This window comes from Mus caroli, unplaced genomic scaffold (assembly GCF_978045245.1).
Source record: "Mus caroli unplaced genomic scaffold, Mus_caroli_1 scaffold_9, whole genome shotgun sequence".
Lineage (NCBI taxonomy): Eukaryota > Metazoa > Chordata > Mammalia > Rodentia > Muridae > Mus > Mus caroli.
The window spans coordinates 95,636,779-95,658,496 of record NW_028227264.1 but is presented as its reverse complement, the minus strand read 5'-3'; the positions used below and the strand labels follow the sequence as shown (position 1 = coordinate 95,658,496).

General features: G+C 41.4%; 1 protein-coding gene across 1 annotated transcript in view; it reads left to right on the top strand.

The window, feature by feature from the left end:
* The first annotated feature begins 1,403 nt into the window (after positions 1–1,403).
* Positions 1,404–21,718, top strand: part of Plekhg7 (pleckstrin homology and RhoGEF domain containing G7) — an 80,207-nt gene continuing 59,892 nt past the window's right edge. The window contains 1 exon segment of the mRNA XM_085842579.1: positions 1,404–1,450. Coding sequence (XP_085698705.1) covers positions 1,404–1,450 — 47 coding nt within the window.

Genomic DNA, 21,718 nt, shown 5'->3' with positions numbered 1-21,718 from the left:
AAGATAATACCAGCTGGGCTTGTTGACTGCTGATGTTCTCTGGTATAAGAAGGGAGCAGGGAGAGCCATGGGGTGTATAGTCAGCCTGCAGCCACCCCACACAACCAGCTGCATGCACTGGCTTCAGGGGCTGTGGAAGGGGTTATGGTGTATAGGTGGGGAAGGTTTATGCAGCCACTGGGGAGTTCTCATTCATACTGGGTGCAGATCTTCTACTGTAGGTGCTTTAAGCTCACCTATGCTCCCCCCATAAGCCCTCACCCATTGCTCTGGAAGTAAGACTAACATATAAGTTCACTGGTTCCTCCAAGTGAACTTTGGGTGGAATCCAACTTCAGTCTGACCTTGCTTACTTCTACCACTGGGCTTGAAAGGTTTCTCCACACCTAGTCTTGTCTCCAGTAAAGCACTAACAGACATCTCTCTGATATAAGTTCCTCTTTGGGGATTTGTCCTTCTCTCGTGAATAGCACTCTAAGCCACAACCCTAATAGAACTATGCTATTTCTGCTCTTGTCCCCAGAAGCATTCAGTCTTTCTGACTCTTTCGTCATATATAAAGTTACCAAGATGATGTTACTGCTGGTACGAAGAGCAGAGTTCGTCCTCTCGAGCTCATGAGCCTTGCTTATGTTGCTCTGAGTAAATCATTCCATCTCCCATGGTAGCCACTACCAAGAGGATATTTTCTTCCTGGGAAAGAATGTTTGGTTTGTTTGCTTGTCTACACTGCATATTATCCTCAGAAAGGATCCCACACAGCTTCATAGGAATGAATGAAATGCAAGATTGCAAAATATCTTTAAAACTATATCAAAATAATGGTGGGAAGGGAGACCTACTTCTAAAATCAACACAAAGAGGCAGCTGCTTTAACGAGCTGGGCATGATGGTGCATGCCTTTCATCTGTGGCAGAGGCAGGTGGATCTCTATGAGTTTGAAGCTAGCTTGGTGTAAGTTCCAGGACAGTTAAGGGTATGTAGAGACCCTGTCTCAAAAACTACAATGAAGCAAACCAAATTGGTTTACATTTTTTCCTTAAAATTTTGTTATATTTATTTACTATATACTGGGAGAGGGGTGTGTGTGCCATAGTACACATGTGTGGGTCACAGGAAAGCCTGTGGGAGTCTGTTCTCTCCTTCTACCATCTGGATTCTGAGGATTGAATTCAGGTCATTGGTCTTGGGGGTTGGGGACAAACAATTACACCTACTGAGATCTGGCCCAATTTTTTTTTCAAATCTTGATAATTGTCTTTATATACCTGTCTTAGTCACTGTTCTATTGCTATGAAAAGATACCATGACTATGGCAACCCTTATGAATGGAAGCATTTCACTGGGGCTGCTTACAGTTCAGAGACCTAATCCATTATCCTCATGGTCGAAAGCATGGCAAGATGCATGATGCTGGAGCAGTAATTGAGAGCGACATCCTAATCCACAGGTAGAGAGAATGAAACTAGACCTAGTTTAGACTTTTGAAACCTCAAACCCCACCCCCACCCCCAGTGACACACTTCCTCCAGTAAGGCCACACCTCCTAATCCTTCTAATATTCAAACAGTTCCGCTCCCTGGTGACTAAGCATTCAAATATATGACCTTATGGGGGGAAAATACTCATTCGAAGCACCACAATGCCCAAGAGCATGCTGTCATTGGGAAATCTGTAATTTTTCCACATTTTATATCTTTATGTTTCTGCCATTAGAGAGGAGGTGTTAGCTCTCACCATCCCCTGCTCCCAACATAGGAATATCACTATTTTAGACACATTAATATGAAGTTTTCTCCTACAATGATTATGATAATGGATGTCCTGAGAAGGCTGAGCTGTTCACTAAGCATAGACCTTAAATGGAAACCTGCAAGTGGAAAAAACAGACCAGGAATTAAGATGGAGCGTGAACGAGAGTGCCACGTGGGACTGGGAGGATGGTAGAGTGAGTGAAGCATTTGCCATTCAAAGTGAGGGTGGAAGCTCAGCTCCTTGGCACCAGTGCGGCAAACCACCTAAAGTCTCCGTACTTGGGAGGAATCCCCAAAGCAAGGGGCCTAGCAGAATTGATCATCTCCGAGTTTAAGTGAGACTCTGTTTCAATGTTTAGGTGGAGAGAGAGGAAGACACCCCGAGTCAGCCTCAGGCCTTCACTTTCAGACGTGTGTCCACATGCACGCACACATGCATGTCTACCATACATGCATAAAACAAACATAGATTTACGTACATAGTCTTTAAGAAAACACACGATCATTTCTGGTTCCATGAACAAACCACCATATAGCTCATTCCCAAACTCTAACATGCACAAAAACTACTCAAGAACCTTGTTTAAATGGAGATTGGAATTAAGGTCTTGGTAGAGCCTCGGATTTTGCATTCTCGTCAAGCTCCAAAGAGCCTCAAGTACTGTGTTGCCTAAACAGCCTCAGTAAGAGGCTCTCTGCTAGTTTCTTCATGTTGTCTTTATTCTCCTCCACAGAGTGCCCTCTTCAGAAACATTCCCCAGAGTCAAGTCACTTCATTGCATCTCCTACTCCTCGTTGAGAAACAGTGTGGGCCTGGAGAGATGACTCAGTCCTTAAAGGCTAGGTTCACAACAAAAGATATAAGAGAAGCAATGTGGCTCTTACTATTAGCAAGCACTATGGGGGAGCAGATCTGTCTGGCACTGGCACAGTGGCATATAATGAGCCAGGACATAAGGCAGTGGGAGCATTCCAGAGAACAGAGCTTCTTCTGTGTCTAACATCTTACTAGAGCCACAGACGACGATGAAACACTTAGACACATGATGAAGGACAGGTCATGTCTGAGCCTGATGGAAGTCAGAAGCCAGAGGACTTTCTCTTCTCTCATTTACCTCTTCTCCTATCCAGTTTAAAGCTATCAGCAGCCTGGAGACACCAGATGATGGAAAGGATGCCAAGGAACCTCTCCCCTCCTCTTCCGTACTTATTTTCCATCATGAAAGAAATCTTCAGCTCCTCTCAAGCAGTGGTGCTCATCATGCTTTCTATGAGTAAAGGTCAGCCAGTGCTATGATGTAAATGACTAACAATTGACTCCTGTATAATGTTTGCCAGTTGCCATAGCAACTGAATATTCCCACTCTGGCTGATAATCAAGCTCTTGATGTGACTTTACCAAACTTGGAATTAGAAGCCCTCACAAGCGTTGGCTCTCCTAAGCTGGCACAACACAACTCCTGACATCACAAATTATTCTCCTTGCCCAGCCGTATCCTTTACAATTGGGCTCTGAAATTTCTCCCATCAAAAGGTGGGGTTCGTATCCCTTCCTCTTGTTTTTTTTTTTCCTTGTGACTTCTTTGGCCAGTGCAGTATGCCAGAGCAGAATGTTCAATAGAAGCCTGGGGGTCAGAAGACATTTCAGAACATCCCACTTGTTGAGTAAGACAAACTAAAGCCACAGGGGATAAATCAAAATGGTGGCTTCCTAGAGAATCAGAGGCCATTAAGCAAACATAAAACATCTTAGATGGCCCCAGTTGCCTAATACCTCTACATACCTGCCAGACTTGCACTGTCCCAGAACCTGATACCCATGAAGCCATCCCATTACAGTTCTCAAATCACATGACAGGCTGTTGATATGAGCAACTGAGGGGTTTGCTTTAGGTGAGCAGCTGAACCTAATTGATAACGCCACAGGTAGACCAGAGAAAATTCAAAAGATTCATCAGTCAAATACAACACGTGGCTCTCTCTGGATGTTGGCTGAAATCAAACCAACCATCAGAGTATCATTTTTGAAGTCAGGAAGTCAGTACTTGGGAGGTAAAGGCAAAAGGAACAGAAGGACAAGGTTATCCCAGGCTACACAGAAAAGTGAAAGCCAGCCCCGGCTAGAGAAGACACTGCTTAAAAGAAATTCATTTTAATTGCACTTTATAATAGAAAATGAAAGTGTCCCACTAGTCAAGGAAAAAAGGGGGTGGGAGAAGATAGAGGAACAGAGAATTAAGAAGATAGGGACTGGAGGGATGACTCAGCTGTTAAGAACACTGACTATTCTTCCAGAGGTCCTGAATTCAGTTCCCAGCAACCACATGCTGGCTTACAACCATTTATAATGGGATTGGATACCCTCTTCTGGTGTGTCTGAAGAAAGCGACAGTATACTCACACATAAAATAAATGAATACATCTTTTAAAAGAAAAGAAGAAGATAAAATTAAAGAGGCAAAATCTGAGGGGAGGGGGCTGGAATGGTGGCTGAGCAGTTAAGAACACTGGCTGTACTTGCAGAGAACTGGGTTCAGTTCCCAGTACCCACATTGTGGTTCCTGCCAGCCACAGTTCTTTGAGAGTCCATCTCCCTAGAACATCACCAGATGAAGGCAAAGCCTCTGTGAGGTTAATTAGTTATCGCCTAACTCTTTTCACCTCTGACATTGAAACTCAATAGAAGAGTAGGGTAGGGTTGGTATTTTTTTTTGTCTTTTGTCCTTATCATTATATCTTGAAATATTAAAAAAATGTCAAGGCGAAGTTGAAAAAGGATGGAAGCAACTTCTCATCTATGATCTGACTCTTCCGTTGACCTTAGAGTTTCAGTTATATTCTTCAATGTGACATGCTTGCCATAAATAATATCAGATTACTTTTGGATTTCATTTCTTTCACTTTCATTTAAGTAATTCTGACACCAGATCAACATCAAAACACTCAGGCCTGCAACTGTGACCAATTGAATTAAGAAAAGAATTAGGGCTTGTGGTTAAGAGAGTTTGTACCCAGACATGGGCCAGCGGCTTTGGAGTCATTTCAGCCTTGGGTTTACCATCCTTAAGGCTCAGACAGGAGGGAAAAACTGGCAACTCTGCAGAGCTGGTATTAATCTTGAGGGCAAGGTGTAAATGCACCCAGCAGAGGGTTTGGCAGCAAGCAGGCATGACCCAGAATGTGGTGGGTAACCTTCGTTATCCACCTTACTAGGTTCAGAATCACCATGGAAACACTTCTCTGGTATCACTACGATGGTGTTTCCAGAAACATTTAGTGGAGGAGATTCACCCTGAAGGGTGCTGGCAGTATTTCATAAGATGGGTTCTGGGACTAAATGAAAACAGAAGGGGTCACTGAGACCCAGCTGGGACCCAGTGTCCAACTCCCTCAGCTTCCTGATCACAGATACAAAGTGACAAGTTGTTCCAACCACCCCATGATGCTTTGCACACCAGGATAGACTGTACCATCAAACTGTGAGCCAAGATAAACCCTTCCCTTTTTAGCTGGCTGTTGTCAGAAACTGTCTTAACAACAGGAGAAGTTAGTTATCCAGATAGTAGCAATCACTCCCACTGTTACCCTTAGTGGCCACTGTCTCTCCTGCTACTCCAGTCTGCAGAGATTTGGGGCCAGCTTGAATGCTGGTTTATTCTTCAGATGTGGGAAATGCAGAATGGCTTACTTGTTTCATGGACTAATTTTCATATCTTGCATTTTCATTCATATTATACATAAGAATGGAGCCAGAGTAAGTAAACTATATCCCATAAAGTCCTGAAAATTAACAGTGTGCAATTTAGACAATTATGTGGAAATCAAGAAAATAGTTCATGCTCTTTTGTTGAGTGACCTAGCACATAAATATATGTTACAACCCAGACTAACAGTAATGACATATCTTTATAACTAGAAGCTTACTGTCTACACAACAGCATCTAGTTCTTCTTGTTTCCTCTAAATTCTCGTTTATTATATTCATGGCTTTATAAGTGAGGGTATCTTGATAACTTTTAAAGTTGTAGCCTTGACAATTATGAAAAAAATTATTCATTGTCTTTCCACTAAAGAATATAAAATGAAGACATGGAAAATGAATTCAACATAAATATGCTACACCAAGAGATAAGTTGTCTTAATTCTAGTAGGAAGATAACAGTACTGTGGCAATACAGGCATTTGAAAAATCTCATTTTTTAAAGAATCAGACACGTGTAATACCAGCAGAGCACCCACACTTGTTGGCTTAAATCGTGGCTTGATCTATGGCTTGAACTGTGGCTTGAAGGCAATTTGCTTGTGGCTTTGGTAATCGGTTATGAAATTCTGAACATTTATATTACTTTTAATCATTCGTTAAATCTGTCCAAAATATCAAGTATTAGGATACTAAAAATAAAACCTTCCATCCGGCTTGCCTTCTTAAAGAAAACCACCTCCCTCTCTCACTGTCTCCAGAATCTAGCCACAGAAGTGATTCCACCTGAGGATGTAAGGCTTGAGCAACTTTCTCTCCACCTCTTCCTCCTAGAGCTATATCTTCAACCCTACCCCCTCCACTTCCTGTTCCTGATTCTTTGTCACCCCCTCCTCACATGAACCTGGCCCATGGGAACACTTAGCTGTTAGAAGCTTTGGTGTTGCAAGGGGTTTGGTGTTCAGGCCTGCTGAGTTGTGAGAGAGTTACAGCCTCCTCATAGCTGTCCATTTACAAGCTATCCTTTTACATATAACCCAGAGCAAGGATGAGACCATGATAAGGAAGAGCTAGTTCACAACAGAAGGATGGACCATTTACTAAAAACCCATCTCCATATTTATACATTCTCAAAATGTCTTAACCAAACATGCAAATGTATTGGCAAGATGATTAAGATATGCTAAATGTCGTAACAGGAGGGGTTGTGAAGAGACTGCTGTAGAGCAGGGTAGACTCAAGGGGTCTCTATCTCTGCTTGCTTCCCAGCCAATTGCCATCATAAGCAGAGGGCCCTCCCACAAGTCCATCATCTCTTCTCCCAGACTGGGAAGTGACCTAAACATTGTGTGTGCTTCCCTTCCTCAGCCTGCAATTAAAAGAAAAAGAAAAAAAAAACTCACTTGATTTGTATTATTGAGATTGCAGTGAATTTCTTAGATTAAAAGCATTCACAGAATAAGACAAGGAAGAACAACAGTAATACAGACATATTGTAAAGTGCTTTTCATTCCTGCCTAAGTACATTTATCTTCAATGCTTTGTGTAATGTATATGAAAAATGACCTATTGCCTTGTGTTGCTGAGGGATGTAGTTTATATGGTAGTAAATGCACTGACCTACAGTCACACTGTGATTAGAATTCGATCCTTAGGTGTGACTTCCAAGTGTCCTGCAAAGGAAATAAGCTTCAAATTTATATTGAGATTAACATAAACGAATGGGTCTTAAATTATGAAAGATATTAGGAGTCTAAAAGAAACCAGGCTAAAGATTTGTGAATATTTTAATCCTTTTCTATTATTATTTTCATTATTATTAATGATCCCTCCTCCCCGGTGGTATATTTTAGGATATTGGTGAGCCCAAACCTTGGATGTCATCCCATCCTGACATTATTAACTGTCAAAAGAATTGATAGCTCTTAGAAAGTGCAGCAAGGATGAGATTACTTCCCAACCAGAACACAGTTGACAGCGCAGATGGACGAGAGCCATGAAAAGAAGGGCTACAATGGAGCCACAGGCTTCTGTCCCTCCATCCTCCCAAACCAACCCAGCCCCGCTCCAGTTAGCATCTGTGTTTTCCTACTAAGGACTCTGAACTCTAATGATAGAAGGAGCAGAGAGAGAGAGAGAGAACACAGATTTGTGAGTGTCCTTGTTAAATAAGGAAAAGGTCTTGTCTCAGTCTTAGCTAAGAAGCAAAATGATTGGGTCAACCAGACATTTGCAAATTCATTTGCATTTCTGTGGAACAAATCACTTGCAAAGGGGCTGACAGACTTTGGACATGGAAGAGGGCTTCGAGCCCACTAAAGCTTTTGAAGGTCCTCCTGTCTTCTGACTTGTCAATATGGTCTGTGCCATTCTTAGAAATACAGTAGTCTGACTAATAACATGCAAATGTACAAAGGAAATAAAGGTAATAAAAATTTTTAATACAGAATAGAATAAGTCCTAGAAATGTATTTATTTTACAAAATTAGCTTTGACTTTGAACTTGAAGAGCCTTACTTCTGAGGGCTCTTTAAAATGGGACATCTGCCACAATTCAGAGGCCCAATGTCTTTGAAAGCACATAGAACAGTCTAGTCTAGTGGTTCTCACCCTTCCTAATGACATAACATCTTAATACAGTTCCTCATGTTGTAGTAACCCCTGACCATAAAATTATTTTAGTCGCTACTTCACAATTGTAGTTTTGTTACTGTTATGAATCATAATGTAAATATTTTTTGAGATAAGGGTTTGAAAAAGGGCTTGGAACCCACAGGTTGAGAACCATCGCTCTGCTCTCTGGCTTGGAGCAATCAGGTCAGTAATCTCTGACCCCTCTGAGTTATCACTGCAGGTGAGATCCTGACTCTTCACCAAAAGCAAAGCCCTGAGGAGACCCCAGGAGAACTTGTAACACCAGTCCCACCTGGACACTGTTGCTATAGGCACTGGCTGGGACCCAAGAGCCTGAGGACACCTGGAATGGAAACCTCAACCACAAAGTCATGAGGAAGACAACAAGAGACTCTTCACTAGACTGTAAGTTTGTTCTTTGGCGAGACCCTGCAATTGCTGCAGAGGAATGGAAGGTGAGCTAATGTTTATGGTTGAATTCATCGCACCACATCCCCTCCCACAAGATTGCAGAGACTGGGGGAGAAGAAGGAAGGGAGGAGTTAGTAAATATTTAAACTGTTTGGGAAAATTGCTTTGATAACAGTGAATAAAACAAAAGGAACTCAAATTATAGGCCGTCCTACTTATCTACAGGAGGTAGGTAAGATGCCCCGCCCCAACTGGACACTTGAAACACAGATAGTACAAAGCCCTATGTATGTTCACATACTGGATTAATCCAATGACTGAGATGTCCACCAGGTGACGACTGGGTAAGATCCACAGAGTGGATTCACTGAAAAATACATATTGCTGTTTATATACAATAGTGAGATTTATTACACTGCAGAGAAGGGCTGCAACTTAAAACTTACAAATTGCTCATTTCTGGAATTTTCCATTTACTATTTTTGGATAACAGCTGACCATGGTTAGTGAAACCAACAGAATGTGAAACCTCAAAAAGCAAGCCTGAGGTTAGCAGGCAAGGGTGAAAAGATGACTAGAGACAGTGGAGATTCCAGCAAGGAGTCTCACTGAGGGAGGAGTGCTTTCAAAACTCCAGAGGTGAGAAAGATCCTGGTGCATTCAAGGACGTCAAAGGAAGTGAAGAAACCAGAGATCAATGTGGTAGCTCCTAAGCTTGAAAGTTGAGATAGGGCCACGTAGATGTGGATTTTAGTCTATCCTGAGAGGCACTGAGAGCTGGTAGGGAGTAAGATCCTAGGTAGCCCCAATCAGATATTTGGGGAACTGGGGCTACATAAAGCAAACATGTTTCTTCCCTGTGGGACTCTTCAAAGACTATAAATACTGAGCATGCACTGAGAACCCCTACAAACTGGAGTAGATGCAGGTTTTCTCAAACTTTATGGGACAAGGGATGCCTTCAGAATTTTTTTCCACCACACTCTATATGATCCCCAAATTCTATCCTCTGGGATACCATTTTGGGGAATGCAGCTCAGATAGAAGTTAATACTGTGTGTGGGTGTGGAACATATCCCTATATGGGCTCCCTTAGAACAGGCCTGTCCCTGGGTTCTCTTACAACCAGCAACAGACTCTGCTCCCTGCAGTGCATGGGACTGTATAGTCTCTGATCCTGGGTACTACAAATGTCCATGATTTTCCAGTTCAAAGAGTTCCTTGGCTATTACCTGAAACCACCATGGGAACCTACTGCCAGGCTCCTTGTAGATTTTCTATCATTATGTCCTTTAAACATCACTCTGAATTCATGGTTCTTTCAGGGGTGAATATGAATTTTCATCTTGTTTTCGCAAGATGGGGTGAAGCTATCTACTGCAGCTCTTAAACTCATCAGCTCATTGAGCTGTGTTTATTTTCTTCCTCTTTTTACTTTGGAAAGATGGGAAGGGGTGGTCTAAAGCTATCAGGAGGTCAGTGTGGCATACTCTGTGCCTGTCAGGCAGGCCTTTTAGGTGGATATTACAATCGTAGTCATGACCAACTGGGATGGCAAATTTTAGGAGACATTTCTCCCCAGAGCAGAAGTGAAATGATGGCTTGTCCAGAGATGAGGATGAGATGAATCAATGTATCAACGACTCTTATTTGACAAGCTGGAAGCTGCAAGATTAAGTTACCATGTACTAACATCTCATCCTTTATTCTTCTGTGTGTTGGGCAGGGGGAGGTGGAGGGGTGAGACAGGCCCTCATGTGGTCCATGCTGGCCTTGAACTTACTGTATAGCCAAGAATGACTATGAGATGAGTGAGGGTTTTCTAATCCTCTTGCCTTAACATTCCAAATGTAGTGTTATGTTTGTATACCACCATGCCTGGTTTTGTACAGTGTTGGGAAACAAACCCAGGGCTTCGTGCACACAGAGTAAATACTCTACCAAGTGAACCATATCCCCAGACTCCTAAAATCCATCTTTAAAAAAAATTGGGTATTTTATTTATTTACATTTCAAATGTTATCTCCTTTCCTGGTTTCCCCTCTGGAAACCCCCTATCCCATCCACCCTCTCCCTGTTTCTATGAGGGTGTTCCCCCACCCACCTAACCACTCCCACTTCCCCATCCTAGCATTCCCCTACACAAGAGCATTGAGCCTTCACAAGATCAAGGGCCTCTCCTCCCATTTATATTTGACAAGGCCATCCTCTGCTATATATGGGGCTAGAGCCATTGGTTCCTCCATGTGTACTCTTTGGTTGGTGGTTTAGTCCCTGGGAGCTCTAGGGGATCTGATTGGTTGATATTGTTCTTCTTCCTATGGGGTTACAAACTGTCTTAGTCAGGGTTTCTATTCCTGCACAAACATCATGACCAAGAAGCAAGTTGGGGAGGAAAGGGTTTATTCGACTTACACTTCCATACTGTTGTTCATCACCCAGGAAGTCAGGACTGGAACTCGAGCAGGTCACAAAGCAGGAGCTGATGCAGAAGCCATGGAGGGATGTTCTTTACTGGCTTGCTTCCCCTGGCTTGCTCAGCCTGCTCTCTTACAGAACAAAGACTACCAGCCCAGGGATGGTCCCACCCACAAGGGGCCTTTCTCCCTTGATCACTAATTGAGAAAATGCCTTACAGTTGGATCTCATGGAGGCATTTCCTCAACTGAAGCTCCTTTCTCTGTGATAACTCCAGCTGTGTCAAGTTGACACACAAAACCAGCCAGTACACAAACCCCTTCAGCTCCTTCAGTCTTTTCTCTAACTCCTCCATTGAGGACCCCATGCTCAGTCCAATGGTTGGCTGCGTGTATCCACCTCTGTATTTGCCAGGCTCTGGCAGAGCCTCTCAGGTGACAGTTATATCAGGCTCCTGTCAGCAAGCACTTGTTGGCATCCACAATAGTGTCCAGATTTGGTATCTGTATATGAGATGGATCCCCTGGAGGGTCAATCTCTGGATGGCCTTTCCTTCAGTCTTTGCTCCACACTTTGTCTCTGTATTTCCTCCCTTGAGTATTTTCTTGCCCCTCCTAAGAAGGACCGAAGTATCCACACTTTGGTCTTCCTTCTTCTTGAGCTTCATTTGGTCTGTGAATTGTATCTTGGGTATTCTGAGCTTTGGGGCTAATATCCACTTATCAGTGAGTGCATACCAGGTGTGTTCTTTTGGGACTGGGTTACAGCACTCAGGATGATATTTTCTAACTCCATCCATTTGCCTAAGAATTTCATGAATTCATTGTTTTTTAATAGCTGAGTAGTACTCCATTGTGTAAATGTACCACATTTTCTGTATCCATCCCTCTGTTGAAAGACAGCTGGGTTCTTTCGAGGTTCTGGTTATCAGGCTGCTATGAACATAGTAGAGCATATGTTCTTGCTATATGTTGGAGCATCTTTTGGGTATATGCCCAAGAGTGGTATAGCTGGGTCCTCAGGTAGTACTATGTCCAATTTTCTGATGAACCATCAAACTGATTTCCAGAGTGGTTTTTACCAGATGCAGTGGTATACATCTGTAATCTAAACACTTGAAAGACAGAGAGGCAAGGGGATGGTGGATTTAATAAAAGCTTGCACTATGTAGGAAGATTCTGTCTCCAAAAATAACAAGACAATATAATGCCTTCTGAACACCTTCCCAGCACAGCCTTCTACTGACATTCCTCTCAGCAATGGTCAGATATTGATATTTCACGCTTCTTCCATGGAGAGCCACTCCTTTGCCACAGCTTAAACCTGTGGAGACACTATCTCACTTCAGGAGTCCCAGTCTGGACACTCCACACAGAAACTAGACAAATGTATCACTGAAAAAGTCAATTTGAAAATCTGGCCTGAATCACCTATAAAGGTGACAGAAGCCTCCAGAGAAACAGAAGCATTTAGCCTTGTGCAATGCACATGCATTGACATCTTCAGCAGCAGTGTCTTCACAGATGTCCGGGCCAGAATGCACCACTGCCTGAACAGGGACAATGACAACTGTTGGGGGTTTAGAGAAAGGAGACAGTAATGCTTCTGTCTATGTGAAAGCAATGAAACAGGCAGAGAGATGTCTAAACCAGCAGTTTTATTGATGGTAGCTAGATCAGAGAATATGACCACATTGAGATTCCCGAACATTTCTGTCCATGGAGAACTGAGTTTCCTAAATCCTGAGGTTTTTAGGGACCTTCAGTAAAGTGCAGAGTACATCCCTCCTCTGTGGAACCAGATGGAAGAAACTAAGCATACTCAGCTTCCCACCTCGACACCAGCCAAAGATGCTGTAGAGGTCTGCAAAAAAATGGTACCCATAGCTCATAGATTTGAATGCTTTAGTCACTAAGGGATGGAATTGTTTGAAGATTAGAAAGATTAGGAAGTGTGCTTTTATTTGAAGAAGTGTGTTGCTGGGGTGGGCTCTGAGGTTTTCAAAAGCCCGTGCCAGGCCAAGTCTGTCTATCTGTCTGTCTGTCTGTCTGTCTGTCTGTGTCTCTCTCTCTCTCTTTCTCTCTCTCTCTCTTTCTCTCTCTCTCTTTCTCTCTCTCCCTCCCTCCCTCCCTCTATCTCTACCTCTCTCTCTTTCTCTCTCTCCCTCCCTCTATCTCTACCTCTTTATCTCTATCAACTATCTATCTCTCTATCTGTCATCTATCTGTCATCTCTCATCTCTCATCTATCTATCATCTATCTATCTTATATATATATATATATATGTGTGTGTGTGTGTATCATTTATCTATCATCTATCTATCTCTCTATCATCTATCTATCATCTATCTATCTATCTATCATCTATCTATCTATCTATCTATCTATCTATCTATCATCTATCTATCTATCTATCTATCTATCATCTATCTATCTCTCTATCATCTATCTATCATCTATCTATCTATCTATCTATCTATCTATCTATCTATCTATCTATATCTAACCTTCAGCCTGTAGCCTTAGCTCCCATCTCTTTACTTTAGCACCATGGTTGCTGCCATATTCCCTACTATGATAATAAACTAAACCTCTGAAACTGTAAGCAAGTACCCAGTTAAATGCTTTCTTTTGTAAGAGTTGCCTCAGTCGTTTTATTTGAATGAACCAATAAATTGGTTGAATAAGAATGGCCCTGTAGGCTCCTATATTTGAATGCTTAGTCATTGGGAAATTGCACTACTTGAGAAGGATTAGGAGGTGTGGCCTTGTTAGAGGAAGTGGGTCACTAGCAGTGGGCTTTGAAGATTCAGAAGCCCAAGCCAGGCCCAGTCTCTTCCCTGCTGCCTGTGGATCCAGATGCAGAACTCTCAGCTACTTCTCCAGCACCACGTCTGCCTGCATGGCACCATGTTCCCTGCCATGATGATAATGAACTAAACCTGTGAAACTGTCAGCCAGCCAATCCAGTGTTTTCTTTGTAAGAGTTTCCTTTATCTTTGTGTCACTTCATGGAAATAGAACGCTTACTAAGACAGTCATAGTGACTCTTCACAGAAGGAGAACAGTGCCTAAGACAGAGGCCCTTTCTCTTACTCCAGCATAGGGATTAGGGACACACAAAGGATTCTTCTCTGTCTTTTCACTCATGAGATTGCAGCAAATCACATTCCTTCTCAGAGAATATGAGAGGGAAGCATTTCCCACGGTCATACCCATCTTCAGCGTGGCTGAAGCAAGAAAGACTAAACCCTTGACATAGCTAGTTACAAATGGAGCCTGATTCAAATCAATCCTAGAAGGTTATTGCAAGCATCACTCCTGTCTCATAGGTTAGAAAAAAAAAATATTTTGTGATGTCAATTACTCTGCTAATAAACTTACATCTAAACCCAACTCAATTTCAAGCACTTTGCTACACTGCCTTGAAATGAGTCCAGAGAGTGAACAAAGGATCAGATCTCCATAAGAGTTAGTCAGTTTGCAAAGAAAACAATTCTGTTTTTACACCATAGACTATTGTCACCAAGGCTTTTGCACAGATACCCCAGTTCCTGAATAACAACTTGGAGGCTTATTATTTGTGAATAAGTGTCTACATCATAAGCTAGATTTGTTTTCTGACTAGCTTGTAGCTTACCTTAACCTATTTATATTAATCTATGTCTGCCACATGGCCAGTGACTTCTCCTCGGTTTCCTAGGTCCGACATCTTTGAGCAGGGAATCTCTCCCCATGTCTATCTCCCACAGTTCCTCTCTCTCTGCCAGATGTCCCACCTTCCACTCTTGCCTCAGTTTACTGGCCATTAGCTTTTTATTGACAGGTGATGCTTCTATACAGTACACAAGAGATTATCCCTACATCTCCCTCTTTTAGTCCATAAAAGACTCTTTCTCTAACATGAATAAACTACTTACAATAAGAACAATGAAAATCATGTAAAAATTACATTCACAATGTTCAATCCATTTGTATTTAGAAACTTTGGAGAAAGTGCTCTACCATCTATCCTCTCTTGTTGAGTCCAGAGCTCTTTACCTATATAATTTTTATCATGATTTGCATTAACAACCTAAAAACATCTTCTTAGTCTTTAAAACATTTTTTTAAAATTCTAAACAACTCAAGCTTAATTGTGAGACTATAACTATCTAGTCTTCAATCCCATCAGAGACCTGGGAAGGATAAATATTACCTGAGCAAACAGGAAGTGCTGAGCAAGCAGTTTCCAAAACTATAGAAATACAGCAACCGCTGGCCACCTGGACGGCCATTCAGCATCTGTCTTCAGCGGTCTGCCTCAGGATATGGCAGACTTTTCTGTTAAGTAGGAATTATGAAGGACTTGCCTTCCTTGTCCTTACAAAGCTCAGCAATTGACTTCTCTCTGTCCAATTTGTCCAGCTTAGACAACATGCTATCTGCAGTCAAGGCAAGGGCTGTTTCTTGTCTAGTAACAGCTTTGCCACATTTGAACAAACTCCATAGGAGGTTCTTTGAAGTTCATCATCTTCTTTGAAGTAGAATAGAGATGGTGCCAAGAGTAGATATATCTCACTGTTATGAAAAGCCTTATGTTAATAAAACATCTTAAAATGTGATATACTGTAGGTGTTTAAGGTTTTTGAAGACCATCTATCTACCTATCAATCTATCTATCTATCTATCTATCTATCTATCTATCTATCTATCTATCTATCTATCTATAGTATATCTGTTTGTTTCTAGTTATCTACTCTATCCTCTATCTGGTCAATCTGAAAACCTCTTTCTTCCCCTCTGATACTCTCTGGTCACATCACAAAGATCTTCAAGGAAATGGATAGGCAAAATCTGGATCTGGTACTCTTTAGGCTTCATTTGTTGTGCTCACACATATCGCTTTATGGTGGAGAGCGATTGATGAAAAATCTTCTGTATTTCTCTTCTCCATACTAAGACCACAGAATAACTCCCTGTGCAAAATTAACTTCTCATTTTCAGTAAGATAAAGCTGGGATCTGTCAAATCTTTCCATATCTGGGTCCAACATGCTTTCCCGAGCTGGTCTGATTTAAAATGCTCATTTTAAAATGCTCTCCAGTTATGTGTTTGCTAGGCCCCGGCCTAGTCTCACAAGAGACAGCTATATCAGGGTACTTTCAGCAAACTCTTGCTAGTGTATGCAATGGTGTCATCGTTTGGAGGCTGATTATGGGATGGATCCCTGGATATGGCAGTCTCTAGATGGTCCATCCTTTTGACTCAGCTCCAAACTTTGTCTCTGTAACTCCTTCCATGGGTGATTGGTTCCAATTCTAAGAAGGGGCACAGTGTCCACACTTTGGTCTTCATTCTTCTTCAGTTTCATGTGTTTTGCAAATTGTATCTTATATCTTGGGTATACTAAATTTCTGGGCTAATATCCACTTATCAGTGAGTACATATCATTTGAGTTCTTTTGTGATTGAGTTACCTCACTCAGGATGATGTCCTCCAGGTCCAACCATTTGCCTAGGAATTTCATAAATTCATTCCTTTTAATAGCTGAGTCGCACTCCATTGTGCAAATGTACCACAGTTTTTTTTTTTTATCCATTCCTCTGCTCACAATCAGCTATTGGATGGATCACAGGGCCCCCAATGGAGGAGCTAGAGAAAGTACCCAAGGAGCTAAAGAGATCTGCAACCCTGTAGGTGCAACAACATTATGAACTAACCAGTACCCCGGAGCTCTTGACTCTAGCTGCATATGTATCAAAAGATGGCCTAGCTGGCCATCACTGGAAAGAGAGGCCCATTGGACATGCAAACTTTATATGCCCCAGTACAGGGGAACGCCAGGGCCAAAGAGTGGGAATGGGTGGGTAGGGGAGTTGGGGGGAGGGTATGGGGGACTTTTGGGATAGCATTGGAAATGTAATTGAGGAAAATACGTAATAAAAATATTTAAAAAAATAAAATAAAATAAAAAAGAAAACCTTTTAAAATATAAATAAATAAATAAATAAATAAATAAATAAATAAAATGCTCTCCAGACCCCCCCCCAAAAAAATCCCATCTTCAGGTTAGTCTTGGTCATTTCACACTTTCAAATAATTTCTTCTGAGCTTAAGATCTCAATAACATAAACTTTTTGAGCTTCTACTCAAATGGAAGCATAGTGACAATTAAGCAAATAATTGGTTCCTTTCCAACTATTCAAAATATAAGCAAACTTATGACCTATGATTTCCCATAAATGTTATATAACAAACATGGCCATTTAGTGCAATGTTATATATTCAAATGTGTATGTATAGAGTTCACTTAGCCATCCCATATTCTTGGCCCCCCGGCTTCTCCCAAATTTTGGTATTATAATAACCTTTGAAGTATGTGCTACATAAATACTTTCCTTTGTTCATAATAAGAGAAGTTTGAAAAATTAACGGTCCTACTTTAAACTTTTCTAACATCTTCACAAAAATTAGTTATCAGTCAATAAACATCAACAACTGAGACTGCAAATATCCTATCAATTTCTTCTCATCCAGAAGATACTTCTATAGAGTCAATAAGTGCTTACAGGAAGTAATCAAGTTTTATTAACTACCACATACATTTGCATTAAGTGTTGATTAAGAAAAAGAAACTTAACTATATAAAAGATCTTTATAAATGTTACTACTTACATGCTTGATTAACAGTATGTAAATTTAGTAGTCTTGAATTAAGCTTAAAATATAGGAACATGTCTTTTTTTTTTTCTTTTTTAATTTAACAGCTATTTCCCTGCCATTGTGATTTTTATTCGAGAATGTCCTACTACATTTACACTGCCTGGTAAATTTCTGGGGTGAATAAATGTGTGCATGTTTGTGTGTGTGTGTTTCCATTCCATATGCAGTTCTCATGATGCCTATAGAACATTCTCTGTTGAATCTTATGCAAGTACTACAGTCAGCTTACACAAGCAATAGAAAGCCAGTGACACACCCCTCTGCCCATGTCAGCTTATTGTAACATTACACCAGAGGGTCAAGATCACCCATCGTGAAAATGTTCACACAAATGGAAAATTTTTAACAGAAATCTGGGCTTTTCTGACTGTGAAATATTTGTCAGAAATGCTGTCTGGCCACCTCTGGAGAGTTAATTTTACCTTTCTCTGAACTTCTTTTTCTTGCTATTGTTAGATTTCAATTAGAATTCCTGTTCTTGTTAGTGTACAGTGTTGTCTTTGTAAATCATTAAGCCTTCTTTGGGATTGTACCTTATGCACTGTGTCTCCCAGCGGGTACCAGTGACTCACTCATGACTGGAGACTACAACAACAGTCCCAAGGCTTGATTAGAAAGGCCCCTTTTGCTCAAACTTCCATGTTGAGAGTTGGTTTGATGCTGTCTATTCAAATGCTAAAGTCTATACCACAAGATCTGGTTGCCACAAGACAAGCAAATTCCCCTGCACACCAGCCTTTATTGTGTAAACATTGCTCCCCATCTTAAGGCTATTGGTTAAATAAAAGTGGCTACAGCCAATTACTAGGGAGAATAGAGAGAAGGAGTTTCAGTCATTGGGCTGGAGTTAACAGGTAGAGGTCACAAGGAGAGAAAGAGGAGGAAGAGGAAGTCGGAGGAAGATGTCGAGAACAGGATGTCTCCGTTAAACAGCAAGGACCAGGAGCACAAGCCTGAGTGAAATGTTTCCCCCAGGACAGACTGATGGAGAAGAAATAACCCTGAGAGACTCAAACTGCAAGTAACAAGGGACATATGACTGGGATGTAAGTTAGAATAGCTCACAACCTGCCCTATCTGGGCTTACAGCTTGTAAAAAAAAAAAAAAAAAAAAAAAAAAATACCAGGATTTTGTGTCTTTTATATGGGTTAGCTAGAATAAATAATTCATTTACACTTCCACATGATGTAAAATTATTTTTAAATATTTGCATCTGGTACAAACATCAACACTCAGGCCTCCAGCATCACACCTGATGGTTATAAGGTTTTGTGGGTCTCATCTTGGCTTCAGGGAGTTGAAAATGAGGGTTCCTGGAGTATTTGTCAGTGAAGGAACCCTCCTTAGCCTCGCTTGGAGTGGTGACAAGGAGGGCCTCCAGCATGGACTTTAGAAAGAGCTTTGAAACAGAAGATGAGGTTTCTGGATTTTTTACACCAGGATGTTCCAGCCTTATCTTAGGATCCCTAAAAGATAAATAATCTTGGTCAAGTCATTTTAATTCTTCTGGACTGTGTTCTGAAACTGAAAAATGAAGGTATTTGGAATGGTGGCTCCTTATCTGTCTTGTCGGGTTTTTTGTTGTTGTTGTGGTTTGGTTTCAGTTTGTTGTTTTGTTTGTTTTTTCAATTTTCTGACATCGTCTAAAAGATGTATTCCCCCTGGGATGCTTGTACTGGGATCAACAGTTCCTGTCATCTCTGCATTTTTCTGTGAGTTTCTTTTGTCTCTACTGTGTAGGGAACTCTTGGGACTAATTCTGTTGCAAGCAGAGGCCACAGGGAAGAAGAAAGAATCATGGGAGTTAAAACTTCCTGGGGCTAAAATTAAAGAAGAGGGAAAGCATACAGATAGATCATCAGCAATGCGTAGCACCATCCTGGGCCTCCTAATTAGACACATGTGGCTGAGAAGCCGTGAAATCAAACTGCATCGCAGAACCTAGGGGAAATGTGTAGAAAGAGAGAGAAGAAACATTTCCGTTCATTTGACCGCTTTCTCAATTGAGGTTCCCAGTTCCTAAATGGCTCTATCTCATGTCAGGCTGACATGAAACTATCCAGGACAGATCAGAAGCCCGACTCATTTTTCCCAAAAAGCATTTCTGAGTTCTGAGAATGTGTGAGACAAGGGTAGTCTGAAAAGACAATGAATACTCCCTGTCTCTTATTCAAAATGCCACTAGAGTGCGTGTTTTGTAATAAACATATTATCTTTCAGATAGCTGACAAAAGAGAGAGACTGAATTTAGGCAGGGAAAACTGTACATACGAATACATACAGGATTGAGGTTGTTAGTCCTCCAACCAAGCTGCCAAAACAGGAAAAGGCAAGAACATACAATGTGCATGTTCAGAAAAAGTTCACTACAAAATCAGAAAAAAAATAAAAGAAAAAGTCTTAACATGGAGTTAGACTTTACATAAAAATTTATAAATTCTAGACGTACAATAGAAATAATTGGATATTTAACCTTAAGACCCATCAGATAAGACTGAGGTCAAAGACAGAATTAGGAAAATCAAAGACAGGCCAATGAAAATTTCCAAGCTAAAGCCCTGAAGTTCAAGAAGGTGGAGCTGGGAATACAGAGCAAAGGTCACAGACACGTGGACCATTGGTGTGGAATCGGTGGAGAAGAGAGAGTGAAGCTGGAACAATGTCAATAACAGATAATCACAAAGTGCCGTGTGCTGCTTCCCCTTCATTAACAATATCTGTAATTCATAATTTATATTAAATTTTAATGCTGAGGCAGGAGAATGACAGGCTCTGGGTTAGAATGGACTACATACTGAGACCCAGTGTCTTAGTTAGGGTATCTATTGCTGTGAAGGGACACCCTGACCATGGCAACTTTTATAAGGAAAGCATTTAGCTGGGGCTGGCTTATCATTCAGAGGTTTAGTTCATTATTGCCATGGCACGAAGCATAGCAGTGTGCAGGAGACATAGTGCTGGAGAAGAAGAGAAGAGTTTTATATCTGGATCAGCAGCTAGAGGAAGAGAGAGTAACACTGGGTCTGACTTTAACATTTAAAACCACAAAGCCTACTCCTAGTGACATACTTCCTCCAACAAGGCCACACCTACTCCAACAAGGCCACACCTTCTAATAGTGCCTCTCCTTATGGGCCTATGCAGCCATTTTCATTCAAATACACCCAGCCTCATAAAATACACACACACACACACACACACACACACACACACACCTACACACCTACTTCTTCAGTGGTCAGAAACTCTCCAGTTTCTTCCGCCCAGTCTCCCTCTTAGCGATCTCTTTTCTCTTAGAGATGTCAATACCCTAGACTTATTAAGGAATCTGTACGCAAGTTAGGGGAACTTCATTTTCTGATACGAATCCCTTCCCTTCACTATTTATGCTTTAGTTACTTGAGAACTAGTGACCGAGCCCCACTCATAAGGTACCTGACTGTGGCAAGCCATGTATATCCTACAGTGTGGAAAGCATCTGTAAAATCTACCTGCCTCTAAATTAAAGCCTAACTCCAGGCTAAGCTATTCAAGAGAAGGATACTACTAGAATTCCCTAAAATAACTGTTTAAATGTAGGAAAATGGTTCTCATCCCCCTCTCGTTGCCTCTTCTACAAGCTAAACATTTCCATTTCTTTTTTACTGCACTTAATTTCCGGCATTAATGATGACTCTTGGCTACTGGTGTAGAAACATATTTGACACTGGTTTTAAAGGGAAGGTTTGGGGTTGGGAGAGATATCTCAGTGGGTAGAGCATCTACAATGAAAGCATGAGGACCTGAGTTCAGATCCCCAGCAGCTACATAAAAAAGCCTGACTTGCTCACACACATCTATGACCCTAACACTGAATCACTAGGCAGGAAAGAAGAGACAAGTGAATCCTTGGATCTCATTGGCCAGTTGGCTGAGACAATCAGTGTGTTTGGGTTCAGTGAAGGACCCTGTCTGGAGAATATAATGTAGAGAGGGATAAAGGAAGATGCCCAACAGCTGCCTCTGGCCTTTACATGCATGAGTTCATGCACAGATGCATCCAGAGACACACATATACAGACACACGTGCACACACACACACACACACACACACAC